At 42.4% G+C, this 13,671-nt stretch overlaps 1 protein-coding gene across 2 annotated transcripts; it reads right to left on the bottom strand.

Annotated features, from left to right (window-relative positions):
- Nucleotides 1–72: 72 nt before the first annotated feature.
- Nucleotides 73–12,560, bottom strand: LOC135582447 (RNA-binding protein BRN1-like). Of its 2 annotated transcripts, none has more exons than XM_065108234.1 (9): nucleotides 12,294–12,560; nucleotides 12,050–12,132; nucleotides 10,849–10,900; nucleotides 10,548–10,673; nucleotides 10,332–10,414; nucleotides 8,471–8,653; nucleotides 842–1,181; nucleotides 537–680; nucleotides 73–447 (listed from the first exon to the last, which is right to left on the bottom strand). In XM_065108234.1, exons 1-9 carry the CDS (start codon nucleotides 12,466–12,468, stop codon nucleotides 299–301), a joined length of 1,335 nt encoding a protein of 444 aa, XP_064964306.1. In that variant the 5' UTR covers nucleotides 12,469–12,560; the 3' UTR covers nucleotides 73–298. The 2 variants fall into 2 exon arrangements, with proteins under 2 accessions (XP_064964306.1, XP_064964307.1); XM_065108235.1 differs by having other exon boundaries at nucleotides 10,332–10,411.
- Between the last annotated feature and the right edge of the window lie 1,111 nt (nucleotides 12,561–13,671).

The following is a 13,671-nucleotide window of genomic DNA, read 5'->3' as shown; positions in this document are numbered from 1 at the left end:
ATTATCATGATATCCTAAACAGAATATTATGAATACCATCACAAATACCACCAGCCTGCTAGTGTTCATTCCTGATAGGAAAAAAAGAATGAATTAAATTGTTAAATGTCTAATGAAACTCCCATGGTACATAAATTACAAGACAAAAGAATTGAAAGTAAAATACAGCATTTGTACCATTTCAAGAATGAATCAGGTAAAGTTGGCACTTCTAAAACATGATAGAATGAGCAAATTGCTAAGAATCAGTTATCTTCCATTCACTCGTGTTGCAGAGAATGAAGGCCACAGTGACTTGCTACCTTCTCAGACGGATCTCACCATCAACAAGGTTTACTTTGTTTTCCTTCTTGAGTTGGACCTTCAACTTCTTACCACCTAATTGGAAGCCATTCATCACACTGATGGCAGCCTGGGCAGCTGCAGGTGAGTCGTAGCTTACGAAACCTACAAAAACGAAGAAGCCGATTATATTATAGAGGATGTATGATAAAATTTACTTAAAGACGTGTAGAGTGGATATTAGATGGTTTTACCAAAACATTTGCTAACACCGGTTGCTTTGTCTACGAAAACTTTAGCACTCAAAACCCTGCCAAATCCCTGAAAAGCATTTGAGAGCTCCTCATCTCCATATTCTTGTGGAATATGGTATATAAATAAATTTGCACCAGAAGGGCCTATACCGGTAACAAACAAAGAAACAAATCATCATGGGGACAAAGAAAATCCATATTTCTGAGTGCCAAAATTTGACTAACAGTCGCAATCGGGCACGCAACTTAGGCTCTTACGAAAACAGATACATAGAATAAGAGAAGATTTAGAAGAGCACATTAACCTTCGATCTGTCCCCCAGAAGTTGTGCTAGGGCCTGAAGGTGTTGCCAGATTAGCCTTCATGTTAACCGGGTGGCCTGAGACATGGGAATAGCCCAGATGCCTGGCAGTCGTTGGATATGATAATCGATACTGAAGACCTGGCAAAGTGGGATATGGTGAACTTATAAAGCCACCGGATTGTACTGTATTAAAACTTCTAGAAGCCGTGCCTGGAGAAACATCAGAACTGACCCCACGTAGTGTATTTCCTTGATTAATAGGTGGGATCATATTATGAAATGCAGCTTGGCTTTGCATTGAAGGTAAAGGGTATTGCATAAGCCCATAAGTTCCAGGTGGCTGTGCACCAATGAAGAACAAAATTTCAGCTCATCAGGGTTAGTAATTGTAATATGGTCGGTAGCACAACTTCAAATGGATGTACAAATGCACTAAAAAAGTAATATTTAAAAACTTAATAAACAAAAACCATAAAGTCAGAGCAGGTATCAGATGCACAATCCTCTACATACGAGGACAGCAAAGAGTAAGTTTACATATGGCAACAACTTGTCTTTGTCTCATGAGTTATTATATGCAGTTATGCACAAAGATGATAGGATCAATTTATTAGAGATGGCACAATATCTGACATCAAGGGCTGGAAAAAATTAGAACTCGAAAAGCAGGTGTTCGAAGCAACAGAGAATAAAACCACTGAGGATATTCCAACTGTATGTTTCGTATTGTTACGAACAAAACTGCAAACACGGTGTTTAATGTAATGCTCATGTATGTCTGTGTCTTTTGGTTTGTTCATGCTTTGCACAGCATGTAGAGGGTTGGTAGTAGGCTTAACAGCCCCCATTTTCTTTCAGTCTGTAGTGGACCATTTTGGATTTTTTGTTGTGCGACCGTTCAGAGCTTGTGAAGTATGTTTGTAATTTGCATTAGTTATAAAGTGTTTCCTGAAATGATTGCTCGTGGATCTCGAGTGAGACACTTTCTCTAACCCGTTTTCTCTTTTGTAGGTCCTAAGGGACCATAGGAAGTTTTGGGGAGGATGAATTTTGCGGACGGACATACAAGGGTGCCGCACGACTTAGGCAAAACCAGCTAAGTCCGTGACAGATGGTATCAGAACGGGACAGGCACTCATAGAGACACTTGGCATGCAAACATGGGGGACCTAACGGGGTTGCGTTGAGAGCAGCCAACCTGCGCGACCGTTTGGGGGCAAGCGAGCATAAAGATGTAGGAAAAAGGAGTCGCTCATAAGAGAGGGCATCCGAGATTGGCATTCAGAGAAATAGCCAACCCTTCACGTAAGAGGCACCATGAGGACAAGTAAGATGGGAAGAATGCGTAGCGCACAAATGTTGGGATAGCTGAGAGCTACGACTCAACGTTGGCAACCATACTTGATGGTGCTCAAGGCAAGCGAGGCGTTTGGTAAAGGATGAGACCATGTAAAGTGAAATGGGTTGTTCAGCGACCGAAAGAGTTGTGCAAAGCTCACCGAGGTGAGGGGAATTGCTAGCTCAAAGAATTAGGTACTCATGCAAAGGATTGTATGCAAACGATGGAGTGTTCGTGGCTATCCCAAGGTGATCGAAACTCGGCGCCATGGAGCATTGAAACTCTCTTCGACATGAGAAAGATACATCCGTAGGAGGTTGAGGTGTGCAGCGAGTTCAGCATGTTACTAGGCCTTAAGGGGTGCAGCGAGGGGTTATATTGATGTGGAGTCGCAATCTAGCAAGTGCGTTAGCGAGAGGCAGAACAATGCACAGTTTGTTCAGCAAGGCGGAGTAGTCCAAGGGGATAGTGGTCTCCAAAACTTTCAAAGAGAAGGAAGCGAAGAAAGAAGTTGCTCCAACAGGACAAATATCCAGGAGGGATAAGTCCCGGCTCTCCAGAGGGAGAACTATATGCAACGGACAACACATGTTGAGGAGGAGTACCTCAAAACAACTCCACAAAGCTCAACGGATCGAGTGAGCGACGATGAGTTATCGTATGATCTTGCTTGAGATAATGCATTGGGGGAAGCATTGCGAGATCAAGTGGGGGAGCGATCCAAGGCAACACAAATGAAAGCACACTTGGAGTCAATATAAAGATCGAACTCAATGGAAGGCTGACCCGTGGCATGGTGGGCGTGATGTCACGGCCTTAGCTGGAATTGCCTAAGGCGTGAGGCACCCTTGCAGCAAAGACGCGAACTTAGCTTGTGTTTGCCTAAGTCGCGAGTTACCCTTGCGACAAAGACGCGAACTTAGCTTGCGTTGCATAAGTCGCGCTTTGCCCATGCGATTTGCGTCCACAAAGATCAGCCCACTTGTAACCTCTCGCAGGTCCCGAAGGACCTGTAAAAAGAGAAAGTTGATTAGTTCGAAGAACAAGCGACAGACAAGTCCCAACGTCTCACGAAAAGGGGAAGCTTTACAAGCAATTCAACGAGCACCTTGCGTGCACAAGAGAAAAGAGGGAGAGGGTGAAAACAAGGACTTTAGAGGGTTAAACGAACAGCTGTAAGTCCACAAACAGCTGCTCACCGGGTGTCAGGCGTGACAACAAGTTCCCGTCAAGGTAACGTGCGAACTTGCGAAAGATTGTTCAACGCCCAACACTATACCGAAGCCCCATCCTGCCTTGTGCCACCCGGGTGGTTCCAAGGGGCTGAGATGGCTGACGTTTTGTGAGCGGAAGCGGACTGCAGAAAACAGCCCGTGGCACATGAAAACGGAGTTGTTTTGTTCAATTTGGTGAGCGATCGCTTTGTAGCGCTGCAACTTGTTCGAACTTACATTTTTACAAGCAAAATGACTCAAAACCAAGACAAAACATGCTGCCAAGTAGCTGTACATGTAGATGAGAGCGACGAATGGTTCGTTGAATGAAGTTGTTGCGGGTGCGCGACGACCATTCGTGACAGTGAGGACCATCATCAACTCAATACAAATCGAGGAGCGGAGCAACTTGCGTATAACTTGGCGAAGTACCGAAGCCGTATGAAGGGAGCCAGCATAGAAGGTGGAATATGGAGCAGAGGCACAGAGCTTTCCTTGGACAGAGGTCAAGGACATGAACTCTTGCAGAGGCAAGAGCGGGATCAAGTCGTTCCATGGGTCCCTCATTCTAATGGAGCGGGCTCATCCTACATGGTGCCAAAGACGAAGGGAGCTTCGAGGCACATGCACCTTACCTCAAAGAAGCATTTGACGGAAGAACTAAGGCGACTCAACTTGCGAAGGCGAAGTTGGGTTCAAAAGGCCTTGGCATAGGGCAAGAGGACGTGGAGGTGGGTACTCTTGAAGAATATGCCATAGTGCTACTATTCAAGTTGCCATGAAAGAAGCGGTGCGCAGCGAAGATTGTGCTGGTAGGGGCAGGGGCCCAGGATCCAGACAATGGTGCACTAATATCAGCGAAGTCGGTGGACTTCGGGAGCTACTAAGCGACAGACTGTCCTAGAGTGGTGCTTCGTCTGGGTGTAACCCAAGAGCGGGTGGACGAAGATCGATTGTCAAAGGAGCGAACACAATTGAAGGTGGAAGAGGCCTTGCGACGTGTTAGCAAAGGCCATATATCGAGGGACCAAAATTCGAGTTCATCCCACAAGGATCAGAATGCAATGTAGACGTCACCAGGAGGCGACATAGTGCAGCGGATCATGGTGGAACAGTTCGTGACAATGCGATATACACAAATCTAGTTCCATGAGAGACTATATTATACGAAGGTATGATCGGGATCTACTAGGTGCTCTACTTCGGTAAACAAAACGACAGCAATAAGCGTTATGGATTCAAGGAGTGAAAGTTATGGTACCGCAGAGGTGGGTTTTCTGTGCATGCATCGAATTTTGCATCTGATGAAAGCCTTGGTCATCAGCATTTGGGGGCTATGTACCACCGATGGAAAAGTTCGAATGCAAGTACTAGTGAGTCCCATGGGAGGGACTTGATCATCCAGAGGTATGATCAGAACGGCTAGAGAGTTGGACTGCTCCAGAGTCCATATTCGCTTAAGGGAGCCCGAAAAGCCAGAGGACAAGGCCGAGTAAGCGAACGTTGCTACTAAGGAAGCTAAGGAGAATAGAATTGATGCGAACCTTGCAACATGATGGCTAAGGCCATGCATGGGAGTTGCAGTCTGTCTTTCCATCGACCAAGGAGAACTGCTTGGAGAACATAGAGGTGTTGAAGCAGGTGGTCGAAAGGGGCGAGGAAGCGACGACGAGTCCAGAGGGGCTTAGCTACCCAAAACCAAGCATCGGTTAGAATGGAGGTGAACTCGGAGTGCCACGGAGGCAGATCTATCGATCGCGAAGAAAAGGATACAGATGTGAGGCGACGGATAGTAGGGCCATGGGCATGGCAGCGCCATGGTACCGCAGAGGCGAGACTTCCGTGAAGCTATCAATCCCTTGCTCTCATAAGGGCAGAGCGCTTGGTCATGAAAGGGACCGAGGAGGTGGAGAATGCAGAGGCAAACTCCAAGTACCGAGACAAAGCTGAAGGGTAGAGGCCAAGGAACTTCGTAAGACCGGTGTCAACAAGCCTCTCATCAAGATAACCGAAAGTGGAGGACTTCGGGTCGATGCAAGAGTGCACGACCAAGGAACGAAGCAGGCAGTATGCAGTGTTGTACCTTTGCTACTCAATGGAGTAGGCGGTTGGGTTGATGGAGAAGACGGTACAATCACAGAGACGATCAAAACTATTAGAGACTTACTCCAAGTTGGGGTGAAAACTTCCTGCATTCCAAAAGTTTGTTGGCATTGGGAAGGTGAATCACAGAAACTAACCTAACGCAAGAAGTGCAAACACTTCAAGTGCTTTAGAAGTGTGAGCAAAGAGCAGGCGAATGCCAGTAACCAGCTCGATGCATGAAGTACAACCCTTGAGAAGGCGAGCGAAGTAACTTTTGCCTTCTCAACTCTTAAGAGAATGGGCAAAACCGAGTACCCCAATTCTCTTATCTATCTAGCAGAGGAGCTCTGCACATATTCAAAAACCCTTCTAAGAAACCAAATGGAAGACAATAGTTGTCAAATCCTCACCAATAGTGATTAGTGCTATTGAGAGTAGATTATCCACTTCAATTCCCAACAAAATGCTAATCGAAAGTTAAAGTGATGCAAACCTATCTGGAAGTGACAACTAAGTGAAAGAAGAGTCGATGGGCAAATTTTATGGAGGAAGGACCCAAAAACTTCAAAAGTTTGCGAGGCGATACTCGTTAAAACTCCAACAAGCATCTACCCAGGTTAAGCAGCATAAGGCATTTGAGAGACTAACACATAGTAAGGATAGTCTTTTCCTTCATTTGAAGGATCCGCAGGAACCAACAGGGATCAACACAACTCTGCCAACCCCACACTAGAGTCAGAGTTATTGGCGAGTTGAAGCAGCATGACGGATCAAAAGTTCGACTACTCAACAACAGCAGCGGAGAGCAGCTGGGAGCCAAGAGGTGCATTATAGCTGGAGCAGAAGATTGAAGACTCAGCAAAGGCGAGGAATTGTAGTGTCGACAAAGGCTTCGACGAGGACGTCGAAGAAATAAGTGGGGGAGAATGTTACGGACAAAACTGTAAACAGGATGTTTAATGTAATGCTCATATATGTCCGTGTCTTTTGGTTGTTCATGCTTTGCATAGCATGTAAAGGGCTGGCAGTAGGCTTAGCAGACCCATTTTCTTTCGGTCTGTAGTGGACCATTTTGGATCATTTGTTGTGTGACCATTCAGAGTTTGTGAAGCCTGTTTGTAATTTACATCGGTTATGAAGTGTTTCCTGAAAAGATTGCTTGTGGATCCCGAATGAAGCGCTTTCTCTAACCCGTTTTCTCTTTTGTAGGTCCTAAGGGACCATAAGAGATTTCGGGGAGACAGACCTTTGCGGATGGACACGCAAGGGTGCCGCACGACTTAGGCAAAACCAGCCAAGTCCGTGACAGTATGTTGGCTTCGCTTTGCTTCTCTGAGGATATTCCTGTGGTGAGCTTGGCTAAAAATGACCCACATTAGTCATGGCCAAATTGCCCTATTGTCAAAGAAAAGCCCTAGAAACTTTTACCTATGTATCCAACTTTGACATAGAAGATACTAAGGATGAGTAAACAAACTCTTCCAATCAAGAAGTGAATCATATCCCAGAAAGTTTAAACTCTGAAATAAGCTCCTACACCTAGACTGGTGGTTAACCTACTCCTCTCATTCATTGGACAAGGTTGTTATGGGTTTCCATATTTTTTCTGTGACAAAAAGGACAGCAGCAAAAGAATAGACAGACGCCGAAAGATTTAGTAGTTTTACATATTACACCTACACGGAAACAACACAAAGAGAAGTACCATGTTGTTATTTGACTTCACTTTGCATGGTATTACAATCAAATTTTAGCTGTAGGGGACTTTCAATTACTCATCGTATTTGAGTTTGTAATACACAATGGAAGAAATGCCTAGAGCATCTCTTTGAATGAAAAAGTCTGCTTTTCTTGATTCCAGTGTTATAAGCTTCATTTTACTTGGTCTCCTATACTCACAGTTAATAAGATGCTTCAAAATAATCTTAGGTGATTTAGGAATTAAATCTTTCATATAGGAATTTGTCTTTTATAATTTATATGTTTATTAAGTTATCAGATGTCTAAGTTGTTCTAGTAAGTAGACATCATTGGGATTCATCTATTTCTAATGAATATTCAGGATTGCAATCAATGATAGGAGATTCTTGCGGTACAAGGTGTTTTTTTTTCTCTTAGCTACATCCTCTATGTCCTAATATGAGGAAAAAAAAACAAAAGGGATTTAACTATTGTAGTATTTGGTTTATCACAGCAATTGACTCTTTAAGCACTTTTTTTGGATTATTGGCCCATCTTCTTTTGTTTCTTATCCTTGTTATGCTGGAACCTCACATAATGTTAAAATATTGTGGTATTGGAATGTGCTAGTTCTCTTGAATGGTAAATTATGATTCATGTTGTCCTTCAACAATATGTTTTCTATTCCATTCCAGCTTATCGTGAGCATCAACACACCCTGTCCAATGAAAATGCTGGATATAATTAAAATGGTGCTCAATTTCAACAGCTTAATTTGCAGTTAAACACCTTGAAGTTTGTCAGTTGTTCCTATATGTGCCTTACTCTTCCTACCAAAATGTAACAGTTCAAAGAAAACCAAAGTTAAATTCTATGGGCAACCGGAAAAAAAAAATCAGATGTCAACTGTCAAAAGTTGTCCAAAATAATAAAAAGCACCTTCAGATCATCTAAGAAACCTAACTTGAATGATGAAGTAGATGAGTAAACAGATCCATGTGCAACAAGAACCATTGCAAATCAAGAGCTATCTAAAGTAAGCAGTAGAGACTGATGATGTTCACCAATACAAATTCAATCATTCGTTGCAACATGTAAATAGATTTACTTATAAAAGAACCAGGTAACTCCTAAATATCAGTATATCACTTATGTAATTTTGAGGATTTCACCATTCTAGATAAACAAGTTGGTTACAAGAAAATTGCTACGCAAAAAATAGCACAAGTTCATAAGAAAAGATATGAGAAGCTTTCATGCTTTCTGGTTGAAAGACTGTAATCAAGCATGAAAGAAATAAAAGTATCCCACCTGATACCCATATCCATTGTACGGAGGAATATAGCCCATTGGTAAAGCACCAAATATTGATGGCTGATGCATTGAATTACCATAAGCAAGGCTGGAGGCCTGAGATTGAGCTTTTTGTGCTCTTCGAGCTTGCCTTTCCTTCTCTGTGTCTGCCCACTTAACAACCAGAGGCACACTTGAACCCTGCGTGTTGCTGAGAGTCATAAGAAGGCAAGAAAGAAAAAAAACATAGCCTAATTCCAACTGGGCTAGATAACTCGAGGCTTTATATTTGTTGCCTGATATAGAAATTATGGTAAACAAATTGCTTCCAATACTCTATAGTCTATAATACAGTAGAGTATCCAACATCTCATTGCAAGAGATATCTAGTCTCCGAACAAATCAACTAGAAGGATCTCCTCAGATGGACTACTGCTAACTTAAGACTGTTCCAGATATCTTCCTTTTCATGGCAATCAAGCATTCTCTATGGCACTCAAGACAAGGTGGAAGATCAATCATCCCTTAAACACAAGTTTTTGTCTGAATCACTACATTAAAAGTTTTACTAAAACCAGGGCTAGCTTTGTCATCCTCATCTACTTAGTAAACATGGCATACACTCAGTGGGAATGTGGTTTCACTCCTTTTGAACAAAATTATCCTAGTGAAAGATCAAGCTTCGCTTAAAAGCTAAAATTACCTGCGAATAACAACAAACATTTTTGCCTGGGAAAGTATCTTGTGAATCTAATATGATTTTTAAAACTTAAGAGATCAAAATTGCACCTTTTGCACAAGCAGGAAACGATCAGTACAAGCTACAAGAATTTGTTTTGCCTGTATATGCTAAATTATCCCTTCATAAATCATATATCCAGTGGACATCACATTTTTCCACTTTTCTTGTGCCTCTTAACAGAAATTGGATTTTAGTGACATTAGTTGGATTAGCGACCTACCATTGATCTTTGACAAAAAGGAAATCAAATTATTTCATAAAAGCAACATGTCATACTTAGGGTTATTAGGGTAACCATATTGCCAAACTGTTTTATTGTCAGTAATAATGATACAAAAGGTGATGACCATTTTGAAAATTTCTAGCATTTTATATTTAGTCATGGCAGCTTGATTTCAACATGCAAAGCAAATTGAGATATAATACAAGTACTTCAGCCTTGTAACTGTTCTTTGTGCCCTTGAGCAGGACAGTTGTGCCATATTGTTCTTTCTTCAGAAAATATGTTATGATGTTAGGTCCCCAAATTACTTTTCTTGAAATCATTAGGAAAATATATATCCTAGATTCACAAGAATTGTCCAACTGGAAAGAGGACAACGTTGCATGTTAACCTCATCAAAACAGCTGTTTCATTCCAGAAATTCTGCAAACGAGTTAAGCATGAAATACACGGCAACCCTCCTTGCAGTCTTATCAGGGATACATGCATCTCATGGTGTTTCAATGCTTCTTCCTACTATTTCATTTTTTATTCTGGTTAGACAATGTCTCCCATGAATTTAATCTCAAATGATTTTGTAATGCTGTGATGGGATCCCATATCCAAAAGCTGCCATGCCTGAACTCACTATATTCCACCAAGATCTCTTTGGTCTTATTCTTCCTCTCGTAGCACCTTTACTTTTGATCTGACTGATCCATTTCACTGGTACACCTCAATAATCTTCTTGTAAACATACTCTAACTGTCATCTTAACCTCAGTTGATCATACATTCAAATGAACTAGAATTACCATAAGTTCAACTAACAATCCAGTGTTTCTATAAGGCATTTTTGAATGTAACCACAATGAAAGGAATTGGTAAGGAAGCAAGAGAGCTATCAAGAAGCTTGAAAGCTCAACAAATACTAACCTCCATCCTATGTTTTCCATTCAAGGCTTCAAGTGCTGCCAAAGATTGTTCTTTTGTTTCATATTTCAGGAATGCACAGCCTGCTATATTAGACGGAAAAAAAAGGCACTTGTGATATTTAGACACTAAGAACAACAAATATGAAGTACATTTATGGAGCAAGCAAAATAAGCCAATGAATCAAAGAGTTTTCATCATGTTAAGAACAAAATGCACCTTTGCTTGTTTGTTGAGAACTTCTCAAGATCTGTAAGTCCCTAATAGTACCATATTTCGAAAACAATGCTGCAACTTCAGCATCGGATGCATTCTTTGGAATCATTCCTATGAAAAGCTTGTGTTCTGGATGACAAATAGAAATTTCTTTAAACAATCTATTCTAGAAGAAGTTATAACCTACAAATTCATAAACAGAATTTTCAATTTAACATATAAAATAAAAAGTACAAAGAAGAAAAAGGAAAGAAAAAAAAAAAACAGAATTAAAATTTCACATCACTAATTTGGTGGCAGTTACCTAGTCTTTCAAGCTCTCCATCAGCATACTTTACTTGCATTGGACTAGAAGCCTGAGATGCAGAGAGAATCACCTGATTCAGAACTAAGCAAAGATCCTCCACCAACTTTTATGAAGAGCTGATGGATAATAGCAACTTCAAAATATAATAAGCAGTCATAAAGGAATTATGAGACCAACAAAACTTGATCATACAATTCAGAAAAGAATAGTTATGACAACAAACGTAGGACAAAATTTTGTATCAGACAAAGAATAGATTCAAACCATGGTTTTCAGAGAGGGCACATTAATTTGACATACGGGTATCATCTAGTATCATGCATACTGCTATGACGGTTTACTTCTCCTTCATTAATCCCTAATCACACTCAATACACTATGAAATTTTAAATAATCATGAAAGTCGTGTCATAAGTAGATTTGACAAGTGTCAAAATTCTCACTAGCCTGAATAAAGAATTCAACAGATTTCCAGGAAGCACAAAGGATTATGCTTGCTTCAGATGACTAGTTTGTGCACAAGACAAAAGTTAAGCAAGCTAAGTAGTAAAAGAACTTGTCCTAAATCCTACAAGGGAACATGGAAACAGAAAGTCCTACTTTCCATGTACCCCAAGTACTTAAAGGATGCAGCTTCTCTGTTGCCGGCTAAAGATGAACCTGGCCACTAAAATCTAGACTAATATGCAAGTAGCCATCAATCGCAACGTATTTGGTCAATTGAAGAAAGGACTCCAATATATCTGACCATATATGAATATGTCGTTATGCAAATGGCCATAATTCTACTCACAAACTCTCTAAAAGGTGTTATATATAGCATGATCGAAGCACCATACTCATGGATGTGAATGCCCAGCGCAGCAAAACAAATTCATCCATTCTTTTCTGGGGTGAGTAATTCAACCACACCATTCATCCAATTCCACCAATGTGGCCAATGATCCCATGTTCAGTGCCCAACATTTCCAAGCAATCTTTGATAACCAGAAGATTATGACACAATTCATAAACGAACGACGCAATCTCAGAACGAAATCTCCAACATATTCGTCGGGAATGCACATAATAATTTCTAGAGTCTCAGCACCCCCTCCAACAGGTAAACTAAAGCAGAAATGCAGATCCACAACATTTGTACCCTGTCTCCAAGGAAAGAAAGAAAATGGGGAAAGAGATTAGGTAGGGAATGCCATACACCGGGGAGCGTCCGCTTGTTATGGTATGCGGCGACCGCCTTGTCGGCCTCCTCGCGCGACGGGCAGATCAGGAAGCAGCAACCTGGAAGCATCACCAAACAGAATCGGTACCCCGAAAAAACGAGCAATTACATAGAAAAGAATGCGAAATCTGAAGCGAGCAACATTAGCAATTCTCCGGGATCCGAATCAGAGGAATGGGGAGAGAAGGAAAAGAAGGGTGATCTCAGGGCGGGGAAGCACCTCGGGATGCCTTGGTGACCTTGTCCTTGATGATGCTGACCTCGTCGACGAGCGCCACCTCCTTGAACAAGGCCCGCAGCTCCTCCTCCGCCATCTGCTTGGGTACCTGCCCCACGAACAGCTTCACGCTCTCTTCTCCTCTCTCTCCCCCTCCCCTCCTCTCTCCTTCCGCCATTCCCACGCCCAAAGATCTCCCTCTTCCTGTGGTCGCCTGGGCTTCAGGATTCGAGCACTCCCTTTCTCTCTCTCCCCTATTCTTCCTTCGTCCTCTCCTCGTTGTCTTGGTGGTGGCCGTTTAATGATGGTAATTATTATTTTATTAAGGGGTGCGACAACACCAACAAAACAACCCTTTTACTTCTTTTTCTGGTTCTTTAAAATTAATATACCAATTTAGAAGAGGGCTTCTTTTTTTACTGTCAGCATTTTTTTTATCGCTTTATTTGACAACTTTGAACCAAATAGGAAATCATTTTATTCTGGTTAATTTTAGTTTGAAGGCATTTATGGAGGTGGGAATTACGAAGTAAACGGCCCCACACGACGGCGTCGCATCGAGTGCGCCACGAGTCAGAACCTGCGGCGCAGCCACGTGGCGTCATGACAGCGGCGTTCGCGGGCCGTTTCCTGTCTGCCATCCGTACATAGACGTCTCGTCCACCGGAGGCTCCTTTGAACGGGCGCCGCGGACTTCGGCTCTCCGTCAGATTCGCTGCCGCCCAGCGATCGTACGGTCCGGAATGGTGGTCCTTGAATCGTTATCCGTTTCCTTGATAAGCCCTGGGGGGAGGGAAACGACGAAAGGAACGGAGCATGACGGAGTAGCAGCTCCGTAATTATCGGGAAAAATCCTGGTCCGAACGCTAGTGCTGCCAGGCTGGCCGCGCTTCTTGACTTCGATACGCAAGTGGTCATCACGCGACCGGCACGTGAGCGCGGAGCGATCTGATCCAGTCACTCGCCGGTGCGTTCAAATCTCATGCATAAATGGGGATGGGTGGGGAATCGCAATACTAACAAACACAATTGCATGTACACGGCGACATTGTAGGTGGTCCATCAATTGGATCAAGACGATGAAAAGAGACCATGAATAGATCTGGTGGTCCATCAAATAAAGCTGCCCAAATTTGGCTGAAGCCGACTGGAATCTCTATGAGGTTGTTTACCTGTCCTTTTGCATGCGAACACTTGGGGGATACCAAGCAACAAGATCTAATGTGAAAGCTATATGCCTAAAACATGAACATATTTGAGCTAAATCACCTGATATAATGTTACCTTTGAAACAAGAACAATGAGAAGTAAAGATGTCAAGCTCAAACATAGCTGTGAGACCATAATTTTCACGGTGAAGATCTGAAAGCTGTCAGTGACA

This window comes from Musa acuminata, chromosome BXJ2-5 (assembly GCF_036884655.1).
Source record: "Musa acuminata AAA Group cultivar baxijiao chromosome BXJ2-5, Cavendish_Baxijiao_AAA, whole genome shotgun sequence".
Lineage (NCBI taxonomy): Eukaryota > Viridiplantae > Streptophyta > Magnoliopsida > Zingiberales > Musaceae > Musa > Musa acuminata.
This window is presented reverse-complemented; position numbering and strand designations above follow the sequence as displayed.

Excerpts from the sequence above, each read along its gene's own strand:
- LOC135582447 (XM_065108234.1), bottom strand. The coding sequence starts at position 12,468 with ATGGCGGAAGGAGAGAGGAGGGGAGGGGGAGAGAGAGGAGAAGAGAGC. Across the intron at positions 10,415-10,547 it reads TTCTCAACAAACAAGCAAAG|CAGGCTGTGCATTCCTGAAA; the intron begins GTGCATTTTGTT and ends CGTCTAATATAG. Across the intron at positions 8,654-10,331 it reads ATGGAAAACATAGGATGGAG|GGTTCAAGTGTGCCTCTGGT; the intron begins GTTAGTATTTGT and ends AGCAACACGCAG.